Source organism: Anser cygnoides, chromosome 5 (assembly GCF_040182565.1).
Source record: "Anser cygnoides isolate HZ-2024a breed goose chromosome 5, Taihu_goose_T2T_genome, whole genome shotgun sequence".
Classification (NCBI taxonomy): Eukaryota; Metazoa; Chordata; class Aves; order Anseriformes; family Anatidae; genus Anser; species Anser cygnoides.
In genome coordinates, this window is record NC_089877.1 from 31,515,517 (window position 1) to 31,535,990 (window position 20,474).

Below are 20,474 nucleotides of genomic sequence, written 5' to 3' on the forward strand. Positions count from 1 at the left end.
TTTTTTTTTAATTTAAATTGGGTGTTGAAGACCTGACAGAAATAGAAAGAACTGTAGAAATACAAAGCCATATCACTGTATTTTATGACATAGCAAGAGGGTAAGGAGATCAGTGTTCCAGATTTCAAGTCAGTCATTACGTCTTCTCTATGTTAATGCAAGAGAACGTTCATTTCATAAAATAAAAGGTTTTTCTATAGCTTTTAATAAGAGTTCTAAATCTTTCAGTATTAAAGTGTTAAATATACCAAGGATTTGGCACTAAGATTTGACATTTTGTGAAATGAAAGTACTTATGATAGATTTAACTATTCCAACACTGTACTTGTACAGAAACCAGATGAAGTATAATAAACATGTTGACAGCAATATGTAGAGGCAAGTTAATTCTAGAGTGTCAATTGCTGTAGTTCAGTGGTAGCTGAACTCACTAGCTCCTGTGTTAAAATTTTGAAAGCAGAAGTTGAGCGCGTAAGTAAAATGGACACTCAGTTTTAAACCAAATATCAGTACAGTGCAGATAAAGTAACATTGGAGTAAAACTACTGACTTACCAGCTGCTCTCCTTATTTCTAATTGCCCAACTTTTCAGAAGTACTGCTCATCAGTCCTTCATTGCACCGAACTGACACGAGCAGGCATAATTAAGCAGAAATGGAACAGTACAAAAACCACAGGATGGGTGGATATGACATGCAGTATATTGAACATTTAGGGGGAGGTGTGCCCAAAAATTGATTCTTTGAGGGATATTCCAATATAGCACCTATCGTGTGACATTAAACAGCACCGGCAGTTTCATATACAGGAACGTGCATCAAATGCTCTGAATTAGGAAGAATTCAGATTGTTGTGTGCTCAGCCAGCATAAGTCCAGTAAGCAACACACCACTACTGTTAAACCGATTAACTCAACACTGGTCTTAAAGCACAGGTCACCAAATAGGTATTTTTGTTGTGTTTTTTTTTTTTTCCTTTGCCACAGAGATTTTTATTTTAAAGCTTAAACCCTAAAAGTAGCTCTGTTGCCAAGTGAGAGTACAGCTGTCCTGCAGGATAACCTAGCTAAAGGGATTCCAGGCTATTGTGCAAGGTACTGATCACCCCAGATGTTTATGTTGGGATGACTCTATAAAACCCCACTACCACCATGTGAAACCTGTACCATGCATTATTGGTGCAGCCAGTTGTGCCACCTAAACAGAAAAGTTCCTTCTAATGCAAGGTGGAAAGCAGTTTCTTTCCTCTCAGAAAGAAGAGCTCAGAAGGGCCGACAGACAGACTGCAGAAAAACGTCACATGAACCCACGGCCTGTGGTTAAGGCCTTGACAGGATTTGTCTCTCGAGATGCCCTGGCATTAAGAGGAGGAACTGGTTCAGTGACTCAGAGGGAAGAGCAGCATCTACTAATTCACCAACACCGTTCCTGGAACACTTCAAGCTGTGCTCCAGTATTTCAGAAAATGATTACAGCTGCTTGCCTTCTGAATGTGAATACAGTATTTGAAATTCTTGCATATTCCAGAGGTAGAGGTTTTCTGACCTGACAATGTTTGCTCATGAGAAATGATTCACATGAGGCAGGAAGAAGGATTTACTACACATAATGAGTTATTTGAAGCCACAGACAAGGAAAGGAGGAAGAGACAATTTAAGGAAATGTTTCACTGGAGGCATTTGATTTTACCTGAGTTTTTCATGGGGAAATCAGTCTTCCTTTGCACTGTTGAAGGCAGTTCATTTATTCGCAAGGACAACTGGCGCTTAAAAGGAGACATCTTTTGACTAAGGGCAGGGAAGCCCCGGAAAGAACCTTGCCTGGCAAGCTGTTCTATAGGGGCATGCCTTCGTGGAATAGCGTGGGGATTGCTCATTTCTTTATCCAGAGAGGCAGCAACATCAGTAGTAGGAGAGGCTGGGGAGCCAGGAGAGGGGGCAGTATTGGTTGGTGCAGCACCTGGTGCTACTGTTTTCATTTCTGTTTCAACTGTTGGAGGAAATATGGTGAGGTTAGATGAATAAAGCAATATATTGTTCAACTGCCTGCCCCTACTCCCATTTGTTCTGAAAAGAGAAACTGCAAAAATTTGCATAGCTAGTACTCTTCCAACAAACAGGTTTCTAATACCACTGCAGAAAAATTATTTCTTTGTACCTTCATAGGCTTCACCATGTCACTTTACATATACCCATTCTCCAAAGCAAAGCTTACTAAGGCTAGCCACTTCTTAGAAACGATGGCCTTGTATATGTAGTCTTCCTAGCTGTCCCTGAGACCACTGCTCTAGAAACACCTGTAATTCATTTATGATTAAGACTGAAAAGTGTACTGTGTGTCTGAGGCCTTTATTTTGCCTCACGTAGAGCTAGAAGAATAGATCACGGCCAAAATATCACTACTAACTTTATTCAGTTAATGAGGGTGGTGTAGCTCAGCAGCTGCAGGGAACAGAACAGCTCTAGGAGCTTCTTTCAAAAGCCACCCTCCTACCCCTGCAGAATCAGCAGCAGTGGCCAAGCACCCTGCACAAGCTCCGGCAGGCCAGAGTTAGCACTTAACAGGTTAGGCCGCATTCAGCGCTCCAACAGCAGCTCCTCAGCAACCCCAGGGAATACATTACAGAGAGATGGAAGTGAGCTGCAAAGCAGATCCAGCCCGAGCTGGCAGGCCTTGCTAGCATCAGCAACGTTTACAATGCTTTCCAAACTTCATACAAGAAACAATGACTGTTTTTGTTGACACATCAACAGAATAACCAGAAGTCTGGTAAAAGCAGAGCCGCACTGGAGATTTCTGAGGAGCTGGAGTGGTCAGAGGAACTAATTATGTTGTCTTGCAAGCTTCAGTACCCATGAGCTGCAGCTGCTCGTTCAAGTGAAACTTTTCTAATCAGTCTTTCTTGGAAAGGATTTCACACACCTTCATTGAGTCAAGACTTTGACTCATGCCCTCCAGTAACAAAGGCCTTGTGTTTAAGCTTCATTTAGCACATTCTAAAACTAACGTATGGGAACAAGCAGATGGATGATGAAAACGAAGATTAAAGTTTTGCAATAGAGCGGCAGAATAAAACTTGCTATGGAAAGTTCAACTCCACTGTAAAGAGGACTGTAGACAATATTTATAATACTTACTTTTTGTTAGTTGTAGAATGACAAGTAGAACTGTACTGGTAATAAAACTTGGGTAAGAAATTCTACTTTCACTTGAATTTGAGAACACTGCCATGTTTTAAATGGCTAAGTAGTAAAAACGAGCTCCTCTCAAAACAGCCAGTTACTATTTTTGAATATAACTAGTATGTGATTTTTGGTGGTTTGTGTTTAGTTTTGGTTTTATTTTTAGAAAGCACACTGTGATCGACCTGTACTTCCCTCATGCAATATAAGTATACAGAAACTTTGTAACATGCTCTAAAAAGTGAAATAAAACTACACTGTTTTCTAAGAAAAATGACACCGCTTTCTGTTCATTTACAAAAACCTTTACACAACAAAAAGGATTACTTCAAGTCTGGCAAAGCTCTTATATTTTCATAACTTTTTTCTAATAAGGCCCTTCAGTATGATGCCTATGATGCCCTCTGCCATAAAGCAGGCAGACAAAACAAAGCGGAAGCAGCTTTGTCCAGTTGCTTTCACGTATGAAGCCCCTTGCACTTTTTCTTGAGGAAATAGGGAAAAACGCCCTAGGACTGAATCTGGGAGCGCTTTTCAGCTTGCAAAGTGACAAGTGTCTGGAAATATGATTTGTACATAACCAAGTTTGAGAGAGGGAATTTTGCGAGGATGTTAAGCCCTGTCCTTGCAGGGGCTCTACAGCGCCTCAGTGCTTGTTCTGCTCACTATGGACGACTGTGTAAGTTGCACCCCGTACCTTTAGCATCCGGCATCTGTCTCATAATTTCCTCTCTTTCTGCTTGTTCAGTAGCTGTAGTGACCCTGAATGACCCTTCTCTAGTGAATGTGGTTCTGCTGGCATCAAAGGTGGCAGTCACTCCACACTCCTTCTCTCGCTTCTGCTTGCGCTCCAGGCACGCTGCAAATGCACAGCCCACGGCATGACTCAACCTTTCCCCCTGTACAAGACAATATTGCATCATACAGTGACTGGAACAGCAACATCCATGTGCTTCAAACATTGCAAACTGATAACCTGCCCTTACAAGAGAAATCTAATTAAGGCATTAAAGAGAACTACTGTAATTGGCCACCTTGTATGCCTCTAAAATTAAACCTGATAGATAAAGACTCACAACCACAAACGCACAAGCACGAAGGCCACCCAGGACTGAAAGACTGTCAGACAATCTGTTTAGCTCAACTGCTACTACAATAGTAGTGTGATAATGTGCCTGCACCGATCCCTTGCCTCTGGATACATTTGTGCACAAAGGAACTCTTGTGATGCCATTTTATGCAGGTTTAAGTCCTGAAGGATAGGTAAATGCTATTCTCAAACAGAAAAGGTTTACAGAGGGTGCAGGGAGACAATACTGTTGTGTGCAAACATGAAACTTGAAAGTACAACTGACTACTAATATCCCTTAATGGCCCTGACCAAATGCAGAAATTAGCATTGAGAGCGCCTTCCAGAAGGTACTTCCATGATTAACCAGTGAGGTCAAAAGGATCCACTGCCCAATAACTGCAATAAGGAAATGAAATTCAAGTCAGAGGAAGTCTGGCACTCCGGCTGATACAGAGGCTGCAGCTGAGTCAGAGGTGCTATTACTAACAGTAGCTCACCTCATCTGCAATCAGTAAATGAACTGACCTGCTATACACAGAAAGAAATAAAAATGCTCCAGCTCTAACATACATTTAAACGGGAATTTCTAACTTCATTGTTTCTCTTTAAAGAAAGCCATTGTGTAATAGTCAGATTCCATAAAAAGCCACATAAGTAAAAGACTAGATCAGGGAGTTAAATGACTTAACTCTACACAGCAGAAGACTGATATAGGTAACTTGCTTTCAAACCTTCTAATGCAAAAATCTCTAACATTTAGAAGGAAATAGGACCCTAATTTAACTCATTTTAGCTCCATCCCTTAACATTTGCATACAAGAGGCTACATTCATAACCAGTCTGTATTTACTCACTATGATTTTTATCCTGGAAAAACTGTCACTGCTGTTTCAGTTTTTGGCTGTATACACTTTCAGATGAGAGTATCTTCTGTCTATTTTTAGAAGAGTAGTTCCCTTCTGCTACAGATATCTGAGGCTGACTGCATTCCATTTACACACCATGCTGGGCACCGTTTCTCTCCACAAGAAGACATCACAGAGGAATGGCAAACAATTCAGATATAAAGAATTAGAACTAAAATAATTTTTAAGGAAAAAGTAATATTTTAGCTGAAGTCAAAATGTATCGCAGTATTCTGTGTAGTTAAGTTTTCTTAGTGTAACTTGCAGCTAGAAGCAGGAAGACACACGCCGTAACAAAACTTACCGTGTCCTTTACAGCCATAAAGCAGTGGCATATCCAGCGTCTCGTAGTGCCATCTCGACAGATGTATGAGAATGCCCGGTCAAAGTTCCTGTCTGGTGCGCAGAAAGAAACCTTCTCTATTGTCTGATCAACTATAAGATCCTAGAGGATCCCCAAAAAAAGAAACATGAGGAAATGTGGAGAAACAATGGAACAAGTCATTTTCAGTGCTAGCTGCAAAATGCATTACATTAAAAAGATGATAACCTCACTTGGCTACAATTATTTGTCAAATGATTTTGCCATTCAGAAACTATTTCCAGTATGAAACAAAAAAGGACAGACCTCTTCTTCCACCAGCCATCTTTGGTAGAAGTGCGACAAGGCAACCACTTAAGAACTCAGGAACACAATTATTAAGATCTCTCCTCTAGACTATGGAGCTAACTTGGGGGAAAGGGGAATTTTTGTTTCATTTTAATTTTACTGTGCTCTAGCAATCAAATCTCTAGTGTGGTTAAAATACGATCCTGAAAATTAATGGGAGAAGTCTATAAATGTGAAAAGATCTAGCAGCTACAACACAAAAAGCAAAAGCTAACATGCCAATTAGATAAGCAAGGATGAAATGGAAAAGCACCAGCAGTACTGGTAGTATCAAACACCCCCGATTTGTTCCTACAAACTGATGGGAGAAGTGTTTGTAAAAAAGAGATAGTATAATTTAAGAACTATGCTATCTTCATTAAAAAAAATATTTTTTCAGTGTTTTTCAGAATTGTTTCTTTTTTTTGGTGGTTAGTACTTGGTATCTGTGCTAATGTATTCAACCACCAGGAGGCAATATTATATTCTCTTTTTAAGCCCTATGCTTTTAATTACCTCCAAGGTCTGCACATCTTATTAAAATTCATTTTAAAGGATGAAATATATGCAGTAACATTTCTAAATATATACGTTTGTTGTTTTTTTAAAGGCAATCAGTAGACCAAATTCACCTGCCTCAGTATGTTTGTATTTGATATTAAATTCTTAAAAGACAAACTCCAGAGCTGATGAAGCATACCCTAACAACAGCCCTGGAGATGTCTACCCACAGAGCAGGTGTTCATCGGGTAACTACACTGCAGAGGGATATGAATTATCTCTACCTGATCCTCAGTGTTGGCTTGCAGAAACCATCTTTTAGGTCAACAAAGTAAGGGTTAAATGACATGAATAACGAACAAATGAATTTCAGACTAATTAAAATTGTTCTGATTGCCACGTCATCTTTTAAAACACTAGTAACCTTACAGAGGCAAGCCTAAAGCTCTTATTTCTAATTGCCTACATCTAGCTAAATCCAAGAATTGTTTGCTTTTACCTGTACACAGGCACTTTTGTGCTACACATTGTGCTATTTCACAATAAAAAAATCTAAAACAATCTAGGAGGAAGCCATGAATACATTAGTCTTCGACTTGAGACCAACAGCTTAGATACTAGAATTAGGAATTACAGAATTTGATATCCATTCATCTTAAATTTGAAGGGAATTTAAGATGTTTAATATAGAGACAACCCTATTTAATTTATTCTCCTCATCATATTTCTGGAAGCTAGTTCTCGTTCATTCAGACCTCTTCTGGGATTTGGATGCATTGAAAATTATATTGATTAACATGAACTTCCTCGTGTATTTCTCTCATGGCCTTCTGCAGTTGTATAGAACAAAAGCCAAGGGGCTTGCTACAAGTTCACTGTCAACAGTACTCATCAGGAAGAACGGTTCTTCAGGAAAATACAACAAAAATAGCTCCAAGCTTCTGCTACCTGCCACACTTTATCAAATGTGGTTTCAGAATACTGTGAAATTAATAGAGAAACAAAATTAACAGGCATACATATGTTTACCAAGCAAGAAATGATTAAACCAACTATACACAAATCTTTCTTTCAGATACCAACAGTTGCATTAAGACAAAGATTGATGTTCATTTAAAGTTACAGCATATATGTTATTATAAAGAAACTTTGAACTTCTGTCCAGTGAAATCTAACCTTTGTTTTCTCATCTACAACTCTGAGTCCATCCGCCGAAACCCATAGGACTGCTTTAACTGCCTTCTTCCCAGTCTTTCAAAAAAAGAAAAAGAAAGAGAAAAAAAAACAGCTTTATGTCAACGGTATCAGACTGCCACCCATTCCCCCTTTCCAAGAACCATAACATTAAGTGTAGATGAAGTCCACGTTCAGTGGGGTGCCCAAAGCCAGATACTCAATCGAAGTTGCAAAACATTCAGAGAACCAAGCCAAAGCCAGTATTTAAGAAAGAGCACATTATGGGGATGGGGAGAGGGCACGGAACACGTGGAGTCAAAAATAGGGTGTACATCCATGTACAGTAAAGGATTCAAGACTGACCAAGTGGGTGAAGAATTCCACTAAAGAGTCAGATAACACTAATTCATAAGGAGTTACACCCCAGGTAGCTTCTTGAGTGAAGTTTAAACACAGGAAAATTCTTACCTGGTATTTCCACCAGCCCTACCCTCTGCCCCCATACTAGCATGGCAGAACCATGGCATCAGCTCAAACCAGTGTTAAAAGCACCCAGAAATCATTGGTTATGGTGTTATGAGCTTAATGCTAAGATCAATCATCCAAACACGTTTTACTAATTTATTGAGAGGTGAATGTCACACCTTGGAAGAGAGGTAGAAAAATGTGATTTGTTAACCATTGGATGCGTATCTTGGAAAAGCAATTGTGCGGCAGGCTGAAGCAGCGGAGGAGCACTCTGGCTGTTATCCAAGATCTGACTGTGGGAACTTTCAGCTGCCACAAGCTGAGGGTGAGTAAAAGTGGGAAACACAGGAAGGCTTCAGGAGCTGTATCAACTACAGATTCTTTTTAAACTGTTTATGTTTTAAGGGAGAATTGCAGAAAACAGTATAAACACAAGACAACATTCCTCTGAAACGAATTCATCAGATAGGCACAACGTGTCGACATAATCTATGGCTTGTTACAGAGAACTACTACCACCAAAACCCCACTATTTTTAATGTGTTACTTTGATTTAACGTGCCATACTCTTTTTTCTTTTTTTTTAAACCTTTAAGTTAATAAACTATTCTCCCCCTTAACTTTTTTTGAAGCACTAGGTTTAGTTTGGGGCTGCTAATGGCAGCTGCCACTGACCACTGCAGGAAAAGAACAGAGCAACAACAGAAAAAGAAGGGTGGTCGGGGGGGGATATCAACTAGTGGCTTTGTGCAAGAATTGCATTTTATTTTTAATAATTCACTACAGATGCATATAATTTATAATCATATGGCACATAACTGAGCAAGGATACATTCTGGCATAAGCTACTGCATGTTCCAAATTAGCAACTCTGATTTTATCATTGTAAGGATGATTTTTATTTTTATCATCATCATCGTCTCGGACAGATAAATCACCTGCTGTATCACATTGGTTTCACTCTCAGAGAAAGCAGAAAGCGTGAAGAAAACCAGCTTGGCGGGACTTGTGTTTGTTTTTGGGGAGGAACTATCTGTCCCAATTTCTGAAGCAGCAATGACAACCAGAGCATTTTCAGACAGCTTGGTGAGAACAGAGAACTGCACTGACTTGTGCAGAACAGCGAATAAAAGAGAGAAGAGAGAAAGTAAGCACAGTATGAAAACAAGCTACAGAAGTGCTTGCAGAAGCAAGTTTCTAAATGTCCATCCAGCCTGCTGAATATCCCAGAGAAGGTCTGAAGAAAAACTTTCAGACTCTGGAATGCCTAATGGAAAGACTATTATTCACAAAAGAGGATGTATTTAAAGTTACCATCATACACGTTAAAAAACATTTTAGCATTTAAAAGTTGCCTGTAATTTTTGGTCTTAAGAGGCAGTAAACATCAACGAGCATAAAATACAGTATGTATTTTCAGTGCTTGGGTAGCTTTCATAGCCTAAAAATCCCTGTTAATCCCAACAAGAGATGACTTGTAGAGATTTATCTCAAACTGTTTTATGAAGGAGTATCAGTTTCTTAAAAGCCATTAGTAGTCTTAAAATCCTCATTTCAAGTGACACGAAAAATTGAGAGAAGACAACACCTAGGGGTAACTGCTCAGTTTGGACTACCATCATATCCCTCATTTGGACTACCAACAAACTAGGATGTCTTTTCCCAGCAAACAAAACCAACCTTCTGTCTGCAGAGTGAAACAGTGAATGGTTTCTGAAGTTTGCATTGAACAAGTTGGGTTTAACTCAGATGGATACTTCATAAAGCAGTACTGAACTTTTGCAGAGCTAGTCCTCATCTGCTATTGTACTAAATGAGGACTTAAAAATAGCTAAGACATGGAACTCCATGTTTCTCAAAATAAAAATAAAAGGCTAAAGGGCTGAATAATCCTCCTCTCGCACTGGAAACGTAAGCTTCCTCAAGCAAGATAATCAAATGCAGGTTTGTTACACTAAGAGAAAGCCAAAGCAAGTCTACCTTCCAAATCCTTTATTCTAGATTTATGGTGGATGCAATGCTTAGAATAAGTTCTTACCCTCTCTATCCTAAAGCCACAGCTACTACCATTGGGAAACATATGATTTTTCCATCTACTGAATCCTCATTTTATCTGTGGAGAGATTGATGTATTAAAGAACACAGCTTTGCCAAATTAGTTTATATTGGCTACATAAAAATCAATGTACTACTCTATTAACGTGGGATATTGCCAAGTAGATCGTGATTAGAATGTAGATCTGTTTGCACTCCTGATACAGATATGTGTATATCAGGACTCATCTAGACGTCCGTATCAGTAGGCTGTCTTCACATACATGCTGTTGGATGACGACGCTGCTGGAGGGGAGCCACTCAGGGCACCAGCTCCCAGGAGCCTGATTTGGCAGCGCTGAATCAGCCATGATAGGAAGCTCACTTCTTAGCACTTTCTGGGAGGTTGGTAATCTGCTCCAGCACGAGACTCCTTCTCTTACTCCTTTCAGAGCCCTCAGAAGCCTCAGGAAGGCAGGTGAGGCACCCTCAAGAACAGAAGGCAAGGCTAAAAACAAAGTGTGAGGAACTCTCAGACAAGCAGGCAGTGCCCTAGACATGGGCATCAAAGACAAGAAAATGAAGCCGACTAAAGCCGAAACGCATAGCTCCTGAACAGCAGTGCTGGACATGACAACTGGGCTTTCAGAAGTGATAGGAACATGGAATTAAGGAGCAGCTGCACTCTAAGGTGGAAAGTAAATTTTTAAGGATACCAAAACAGAATGAATGCTGCCCAACAATGCATTTTTAAATACTTCTAAACCATTCCTAGTCTTTTGGCCGATTACAGAGTTCTCAATATCTGCCTATTTTATTCTGGCAAGGGACTTAAAAACAGCTGTAAGATGTATCTGAAGCCTGAGATATACAAAAAGAAAAATGTTCATCTCAGTCTCTGCACAAAACATTGTATGCCAAGAAATACATGTACTCAGTGGAAGCAAAACATGAGAAAGATCATTGAATCTGTACTACTATTCATTAACACAGAAAAGGCTTAGTTCTGAAATATGGAGAGCTGCCTAAAAAGGCTGCTGATTCAGTCACTTTCTGTACACAAAGCGAAACAGCAGAAGTCTAACCTGGAGCTGGCAATGGACATCCTATTTTTATTTAAAGTTGCAAATGAAGTATTTTCAATGTCAGGTCCATGACTAAAAAACACTTCCTGACACAACTCATTCAGATTTACTTTTCTGGCGGAGAAAAAAGTGGACAGGGAAAGAAGTAAATCTGTCCGCATAGACCTTTTGAAAACCAGTAGTGAATTTCAAGCAATTCTGTGGTTTGGAATATTATATTAATCCCAAAGCAAAGCATCTGGGGAGAAATTATAGATGAGACAGACAAAAGCTATTAGTTACAACTATTTCTCAAATATTAATAAGAGAATAACTTTTTTTCTTTATATTTTTTCCCTAGATTCAGCCAGCTGTTGTAGGCTGAAGTGTAGTAAAGACATACCAACATTGTAGGGATATCTAAGCACTGTGGATTTCAGTGGTTTCAGTGCTAACTAATGTAACTTCACTGGCTGAAGTAGAAGTAGGTTTCTCTTTGGCAAAATGTTATAATAAAAGGCAAAACAAATCTACAAGGCTATGGCAAAGTATTGGAGTTCATTAAAAAGTGACAAAGATGTAATGAGAAAGATGTAATGAGAAAGCTGGCATATTTAACAGGTAATTCCTAAAAAAGCAAAAGAGATTTTTAAGTGCTATGCAAACTCTGTCCTTTCACATCTTTACTTTCTTTACACATCTTTACTTTCTAACACGAATTAATAGCATATTAGTTTTCTTTTTCCTAACTGGTATTTGACCAGGTTGAGGTGAGTCTTAGAATTTGTTTAAAACAAACATAACAGAAGAAATTCACATTTTTGGTTGTAAACAACGTTTTACTCCAGTCTGTGTAGATTTCAGCTCTTAAATTTTGTTTGCATGTAGGAATGATCAGATGAACCTGACAGATTAACTCCTACATATGGTATTTTGACACCCACCCCCCAGAAAAAGAGCTTCTTTCTTCACTATCACTACACATGACAAGAACGCTTTCTCGGATCATAGGAAGAAACCTGAACTGAAGAAATACCTGTCCCTCTATGACACGCACCACAATCTGCGTGAAGAGTGAAAAAGGCAGCTGAAAAAGCTCTTAGTTACTCCTCAAGCAAAGCCAAGACAAATGTGTGAGCACGGAATAACCCGCTCTGAAAGATTTTTGTATGTAAGTTATGAAATTGTTAGTTTCTATTTAAGCCAAGGCTCAGCTTATAAGATGTTTCAAAAGCGGTATCTTAGATTTGTTCCATACAAAAACTACACAGAAATGTTCCACAAGAATTTTAAATGCAGAGGCAGTTAACAGATGGGAGGTCAAAGAGCTCTTTTAGAGGTTTACAAACATTGCCTTATGGAGATGTAGACAGCAGGAATAAAAAAAAAAATCCAGTCTCCAGTACAGCACATTCTTAATAAGGACAAACAGTTGCTTCCCTTCACGTCTATGACACTGTCCACAGGAAAACAAGAGCAATGATAAACAGCAAAGCTTTCCGCTACACAATAGAATTGCAATTAGAAAAACAAATAGCAGGTAAATGCCTGATCTCATCTTCACACATCTTTGAATTTGGACCGTGCTCCAAACAGAAAGGTTTAGGAGATGGTACATGTAGGCTCGCTGCTTTCTCCCCACGCTAACATTTGGGCAAGCGTGCGGTGCCAGGCAGCCAGTCCTGTAGTGCTTACAGGCACAGACACCAACTGTTCTCGAGATGTTTGCCCAGGTGATGTAGGCTGGCACAAGTTTAAGGGATTAAAAAGAAAATTCACTTTTTTATTTTTTTTTTTCAGGAAGATCAAATCATTTCAGAACACTGGATTTCTGATACAGTCCATATGGAGTGAAGTTTTTATTTCAGGTCACTTTTTCAACCATATTCTTTATTTGATCAATATACTTCCAAGTCTGCGAAGACTTGGATTTTAGAAACAAATACTCTGAAACAGATTAAGGAATTCTCAACACCCTAATTTTATGGCAGTGCTATACCAGGGATGTAACTCCTTATAGTGCAAGCACAAACGAGGCGTTAAACTTACTTTTCCAAAGAAGCCTTTGAAGAACTTCCTTTCCTGGAGGAACAGGGGGGACAAGTCGAGCGCTATTACTGAAGGTAGCTAAAATGTCCCAGGGTTTCAAACCAACAAGCACACACAAGAATAGGGTTTGGAGGGAAAGGAAGGGGTTTTTAGAGTTATCCATGAGAAGGTGCGACAGGCAAATGTGAAAATAATCCCATGAAAATGCAGATCAAAGGACACACACACGATTCTAATAAGCTACTGCCCTGAAATTGGTGGAAAGAAGAGAACCTCAGCCCCAATTTCATGCAAAGTGGTTACTTTATTTTCACTCTCCCTTGTTTAGTCCCCTTTAGTTGGGTTATAAACAAAACTTGGCAGCAGACATAGTGGTTAAACAATTAAAACACTGTGCGGGCTCTTGTGAAATGCAAAGTTCTAACTTCAGAGCTATAGTCAAATTTGTTCTGTATTGATCACATTTTCCCAAAGCAAATGGAGAATATAAGCTGGAGAAGCACATATGGTAGCTGGGATAACACACTGTTAAATGCTGAAAAAGCATTTTTGGTGCTTCATTTTATTCCGTTTATTATTTTGGTTTACAGGCTACTCTTACACTTTGCATTTTATACAGTCTTCTCCGACCAGCAAAGAATTTCTTCTTACCTTGACTAAAACACAAATGAGTTCCTTTTCTCTTTCACAGTCTTTCAAGACTTTAAACAAATTTATGCAACTACTGGATATTCATTCTACAACTCTGGGTTTATACGTTGAACAAGAAACCTTTAAAATCAGCTCTGAGAAGGAGGAGTTAGGCAAAGGCAAAGATACAAAGAGCTGAACTACAAGTTCCTGAATTTCTTCAGCCTGGAAGTGATTATAATGATTGCCCAATTCACATTCAGAAAAAAACAGGACTCAATTTTAAGCATATTTGCATGCAGTTTAGTTTACTGGCTTTGTTTTGTTACCAGACTGTGAAAAGAAAACTGCAAGATCTGATCTGATGAGAGAATACTTTCCTGGGCCTGGTGTCCTGCATGCATAGCTACACACTGCTCAGTACGTGAAGGAAGCTGGTGCTGAAGCATATCACTACTCTTGCTATTTTTAAAAATTATTTAGCTTGCAAGAAAACTGTGGTAGAGCAGTAACGGGGAGGAGGTGGAGAATTCCACATGAGACAGAGGGCGGCTTTCTGACAGCCCTGACCCCAAATTACCACCATGTCATTCCAGCATGTTGCTCGCTGATAACAATGCTATATTAAAAATATTATTACAAATATCCTGAGGCAGTGTCTCCAGAATTGATTGATAAACAAGGTTATACTTAAAACAAAGCTATGGTTCTGACGCAAGCCAACAAAAGCCAGGAAACAAAGTTAAGAAGGGAGTGTCAATCTCGACTTTGCATTTCCTGACTTTTGCTGCTGAGTGCTTCTCTCTGCCTGATGCCCTTCCACAGAGCTTTTCAACAAGTATCCATAAGATATTTATGTCAACACAGGCACTGTATAAGAACATCTCTAAGTGTAGTCAGCTGAAATGCTTAACAGTTTTTAGAAACAAGAACGGTCATGTATATTTGGACAGGATATGCTGAACACTAGGAGGGGAACTAATGGATTAATCACAGCGTTGTATACATAATGAGAAGGGGCTGGATGCTGCTGCCAAGTTGAGCAATTACACTAAATAACAGCTTTTTAAAGACAGCAAAAGCTAAAGAGATTCACCAGAAGCTACCTCATTTTTAGATGATGGTTAATTTTGCTCTCAGCAAAATGCTTGTTAAACAAGATTTATTTTTTTTAATAAACTAGAAATGTTAATGGAAAAGGCATCATGCAAAATGGGTTTTAAACACCACTAAGTTAATGTAGTTTAGAGATAACTAATGCATGTTTTAAAATATTAAATTATGTCTCTTTACCTGCTAAAACAAGAACATATATTAAAACAAATGCATAATTTAAAACAAAAAGTGGCAAGTTAGAAACCAATACTACACACTAAAGCTGATTTAAAAATCAAAACATGACATGAGAGAGAATACTTTTGTCTTTATACTATGTCCCCATACCTAAATCAAACACGTTTACAAAGCTACCTTACAGTGTCCTTACAAAGTAATTTTCCAGTAATTCAGGGAAATAGTTTTGAAGAAACCATTTAGTGCTTAGTATCAAAATATGAGGATCCTACCAGATATGAAATGAATATACAGTTAGTAATATATCCTAAGGGAAAAATGTAAGCTTTTTGGTAACATAAACTCATGTTAATAATAGACAGTGATAGCAGTTTCTGATCTATTAACGAAACTGCTGCACCATTTCATCAGACAAAAGTGACATAACTCAAGTTTGACTTCATTCATTGTAAGCAAAATTGTAATCTGCACATCATAGTGCTGTTGGAATGCAGTTTCAGAGCTATAAAACTGTAACAACAGAATAGAGTATGGATGAAGGATTCTCTAGCTAAAAATGTCTTATTTTACTCAGTTATCAATTAAAAAATCCCTGAACAAAATGTTTACAATTATTTGGTTTTAAGTTCTGCAAGATGCAGTGCTCAAAAATAATTATGGCATATTAAACCACCAGGTAATAAAAAAACTGGAAGAACACTTCCCCAGGAGAGAAAAGAATTTGTTTGCATCTTTTCTTTCAAAAAGCAAAGCAGAAATAAAGATATTCCTAAACCAAAGATTACCAGGTTTGTATTTTTCTTGACAAATCCCATAAAATGTTTTATGATCAAATAGTCAACCCTAAGAAAGAACATATTTCAGTTCCCCAAATGAACTGCGAACTATTGGAGAACAAGAATTAAGAGGAAAAGGTATCTATTGAAAAAAGTACAGACAGACAGAACTTAGTTTTAGAAACTACAAGTATTTCAATGATTCTGTCTCTACGAGAACAGAACTATTATTTACTGACTGATTTACAAAACCTATATATTACCTGTGAAGAAAACAATACAGATTAACATAGGCCACATACATTTAAAAATTAAGTCCAATTTTCCTTAAGCTAGTCTTTCTGATTGAGCACTTCAGCTCAAACCTGTAGTCCTTCCAAGACCGAGAGAAAGCCCCATCAAAATAACCAAGCACTGTGAAAGGAAGAGACTACCAGAAGAACAAACTGTTTTCTTATCACATTCCTTGCATGCTGAAACAACATCTAGTGGTATGGCTTTTCCTAATTAAGAGAATATATTGTACAGAAGAGAACTTTCAATAAAGGTAGAATCCTAAAGAAAAGTTCCCAGTTTAAACCTATATGCTCAGGGTGGGGAGCTGGAAAGGGGGGAAAAGGTTTGCATTGCAATAAGCAACTCCAAATGAACCTTGGGCCTGATGGAGGCTAGCAAGTGAAATGCACAAAGCAGTTTCAGTAATCTGAATCTTCCTCTTGGGGCCCATTGAGAATTTCACACCTGCTTCTCAGCTTCCAGCACTGACAAATGAGACAATGCAAGGAGCAATCTTAAGAGACCATTTTGTAGACAAACGTCAAAAACTTCAAACAGCAGAAGAAATTAAAATTATCTGGAAGAAAATATTGAATTTATGAGAATGGGCAATACATTGATGCCATCCAGAATTTGGAATGATCATATAGCACAGAATAGGAAACAAAGCGATCTGCTTCCAGAGGATGCACTACAGAAGTTAGATATCTCACATCTGAATCAATAATTCAGATGATCAAGAATCACAATCCTGGGATTATATGGATTCCAGAATAAATTGGGTGCTATGCTTTTACTATGCCTCATTATTTATAAGCTTAGCTACACTTAACTGACTTGTGGGCTTGAAGTTTATAAAAAGCCTAGAAAGCAAATACTTCACGGCATAGCTCCCCAGAGAAGACAATGAGAGAAGCTGCATAAAGTAAATACTGCAACATTATTTGGTGTGCTAACAGAAAGTATCCTGATACAATGAAAACCAGAACAGGACAAAAACGGATGCGATTCATTATGTGGTCAGTACTAGCATTTTAGCTACATAAACTAAATCCATAGAACAAAGAAACTCATATTTTGTGTGGCCCTTTTTAATAGAAATCAATCACTAATCACTGTTGGACTGAATGGGAACAGATGGTATGCGGCTTTAACAGGTTGCTATACATTAGCTGAGAGAGAAAAGAATGAAAAGACTTGATTTTAATCAGAGCAGTAAACCAATTCACAAACTTTGCAGCACAACAGAAAGAAGAAAAGAATCTATAATCCTCTGTTATGTGCTAGGCAGAAGGAAAGAACAGGTTTAGTTGGAAGCCATTTGAACTCTCACATTTGGTGAGGGGAAAAAAATATATCCAGTAGCAGAGATCTTAAGTTAGCAAAGGTGCAGAAGTGTTTGATTTACTTCCAGTAATTTTGCTGTGCTAGAAAGATACAAGATACAAGAATTTCTTCCACTAAAGGCACTACTGAAGGCTGTGTATAGGTAGCTATGACACATAAGAGAAGTGATGAAAAGCATAGCAGTTCTCTATCTTTGCTCAGACTTCAAATTCAAATGTCCTTTCTCCTCCTCTTCTCTTCAATGCTGCTTTAGCCTCAGACCCTCGACAGATTGATCTCTGACTTTCTGGAGTTTGCTACTTCCACGGGATTTTGCAATATTAAAACTACAGGAAAGAGATGACAAGACCTCTTCAAATGAGCCATAGGAATACAAAGAGCTCTGAACGAGTGCCATTTACACGAGCAAACGTTCACAGAAGCCAAACTAAGAGCAGCCCAGTTCATGACATATCAGAATTAGGCAGCCTCCAGGCCACTTTGAGCAGATGCAAGCCAGATTATTTCATGCATGACTACAATGTTGCAGTGCATTAGAAAAAAAAGCAGCCTAAATCAAGTAATATTTTGTATAATAAAGGTGAATTAAGTCACTATTAAAGTGGCAGGCAACAGAGGGAGAGGGGGAGAAAGGAGAGAGAGAAAGAGAGAGGGAGAAAGACCTGTTAAAAAACAATGGTTGAAGCCCCATATGGGTACCAACTTAGTCTGAAAGGTCACAGAGGATTTTTACACATTTGTTTTGCAAATAGTTTCTGCAAGTAGAAAGAACAGTTGTAACTCTCTCCCTCGCATCATCAGATTAGCACGTCCCCCTAACCACCACAGCAGTGCTCTCAAACCAGCCAACTGTTCTCCTAACATGGGTCAAAAGTTCAGGCTTTAGCTGGAGCACTGCTGCCGAACGGACCTTTTTGAGTAACACTCACAGCCCCAAAGCCAGCTTTGTCATGAAACAAATGTACATACAGATTTTAGTCTCTTCACAGCATCTTCGCAGATATGCATTCCTCTGGATTCGTCCACTTCGACATGTCCCAAGTACTGCGGGAAAGAGAAGAGGAGGAGAAAAAGCTTAATGGTTTTAAAAACTACCAGTTTCTGTATATCTACATTATCAACCATTACCTAAAAATAAATAATTCATTAATTGAATTGAAATTGAAAGTTCTGAAGTTTTTAAATTAACAACATGACCTGGAATAACATTAGCCCATAGAAAAAGCATTTTCAAGAAGTACACTGGAGTGCAGTGCTCAGGAAACTTCGGGTACTTTCATTCTACATTCTGGGAAAAAAAAAAAAAGTTCCTTATGTTTTCCAGTTTCCCCCTACCCTTCCCAATTGCAGTTCTTTTCGATAAGGGACGGAAACGTTCTCTCAAACAATTGTATCCTTATTGAAAGTACTTAACTCTTGAAGAAAACCATAGGAACTGTTAAAACCTTTCTGAAGTTTTATAATGAAAGTTAGAGGGAAAAGAAATTTGCTCCAATTTACGTAGCATTATAAGAATTTTATGCAATTCAGCATTTATATTGTAGAGTAGCTAGAGAGTGAAAAAAGGGTTTTAAAATATCAGAACCAGGACTGGTGACACAATGCAGTGGTAAATCTAGATTTAATAATGGATGGAGAAGTTTCACTCCACCACAGAATATTCTGTCATGAAGTATCTGAAATCTTCCGTTACTTGTTTCCTTAATTAGGATACCATGCTTAATTAGACAGCCAGAAAAAGATTTCATTCCTTACCACCATATTGAAGTGCTCTACCAGAATAACATAAGATTCAACCTAGACTCCTTATATTCAACTTAAGGACAAACTTGGAAAGAGATTGTTTTCAAGATTTAATAGCACATTGAGAGTTGTTTTTTGTGTGTTGTTGCTGTTAAGGTTTTTTTCATGCAAGGCAAGATGCTCCAAAAGTACTGTCAACACATCACCCTACTTAACATAAAACTGCTGAGAGTGAAAGGACCTTACATGATAGAGGGCTTTAACATTAAGACTCAGTATGTGGGATTTTTAAAACAGTAGATCTAAATCTGGATGGAACAATTCTGCAAGAATTTCACTTAAACCAGCCCTCACAGCTGGAGAACAGCTTGAAGAATAAACTTCACAAAAACTTCAAGGTAAATAAAAAGGATCCGACGCCTTACAGCTTTTTCACAATGAGTTCTATAGGGGCTGAAGCCGTATAATTGAACACTGAAGCTGCCAAAACAGCGACTGTACTCTCTTAGTTGAACTTTCTGAACACTTGCGTAAGATGTTCATTTCTCCATAACACTCCCTAACAAGAAAATTTTAATCCTAAAAATACACAAACAGAAACAACTAAAGATGTATTTACTTTGTGTCTGGAAGCACACATTCACACCCACACCTACTGCAGTTCTGCCATGTCTGTGCTGAAGTTCCAGAGATGCAGAAATCCTGTGCTTGTGCATCTCCATGATGGGAAAAGTTTGGTTTCAGTAACCTAAAAAAGTTTGCCAACTTCTCCTTAAGAGGGGAGATATAGACAGGAACAAGGCTGAGGTTTAGAGAAGGTGGGAAAAATATATATATATATATGCATGGAATAAGCCATCTAGCTTGCATTACTATTAAGTTAGAGGACAACCTCCAGCTTTCCTGAGCTATCTGCACATCTCATTTACCCAAGTGTAGGCAAAATGTTTCCAACTGAAGATCCAAACCATTCAGTCCCTGTACTTGGCAACCTGCCTTTTGCTTGGAAAAGGGAGAAACAGAGCAGGGTAAATATTGCCTCTTGCCACACTCCAAAACAGACAACCGTTTTCCCCTGTGTTGCCAAACCTCTATTCAAGTCACATGCTCCAACTTTCGGCAATCAGTCATGCCTCTGCTGCTAGAGACAGCAAATTCTGCTGCAGTTTTCAATACTGCTTCCACTCCAGTGAATGGGGACATTATTGCACATATCAAGTGCATCTACCCACATTTAAAGGGTACAATCCCCAGACCTCATCGAGCATCAATCAATTCTGAATTATAAAAGAAATTACGCTGCCACACAA

The 20,474-nt window shown here is 38.5% G+C and overlaps 1 protein-coding gene across 9 annotated transcripts in view; it reads right to left on the bottom strand.

The window, feature by feature from the left end:
* The window catches only part of NUMB (NUMB endocytic adaptor protein), a 95,546-nt gene that overhangs the window by 4,984 nt on the left and 70,088 nt on the right, over window positions 1–20,474 (bottom strand). For 4 of the 9 annotated variants that reach the window (XM_066998690.1, XM_066998695.1, XM_066998692.1 and 1 more), the window contains 6 exons: window positions 18,391–18,465; window positions 13,100–13,177; window positions 7,485–7,559; window positions 5,463–5,603; window positions 3,879–4,080; window positions 1,689–1,988 (listed from right to left, as the gene is read on the bottom strand). In XM_066998690.1, coding sequence (XP_066854791.1) covers window positions 1,689–1,988; window positions 3,879–4,080; window positions 5,463–5,603; window positions 7,485–7,559; window positions 13,100–13,177; window positions 18,391–18,465 — 871 coding nt within the window. The remainder of the gene's footprint in view (window positions 1–1,688; window positions 1,989–3,878; window positions 4,081–5,462; window positions 5,604–7,484; window positions 7,560–13,099; window positions 13,178–18,390; window positions 18,466–20,474) is intronic. The other 5 variants (XM_066998697.1, XM_066998694.1, XM_013191696.3 and 2 more) reach the window with 2 other exon arrangements.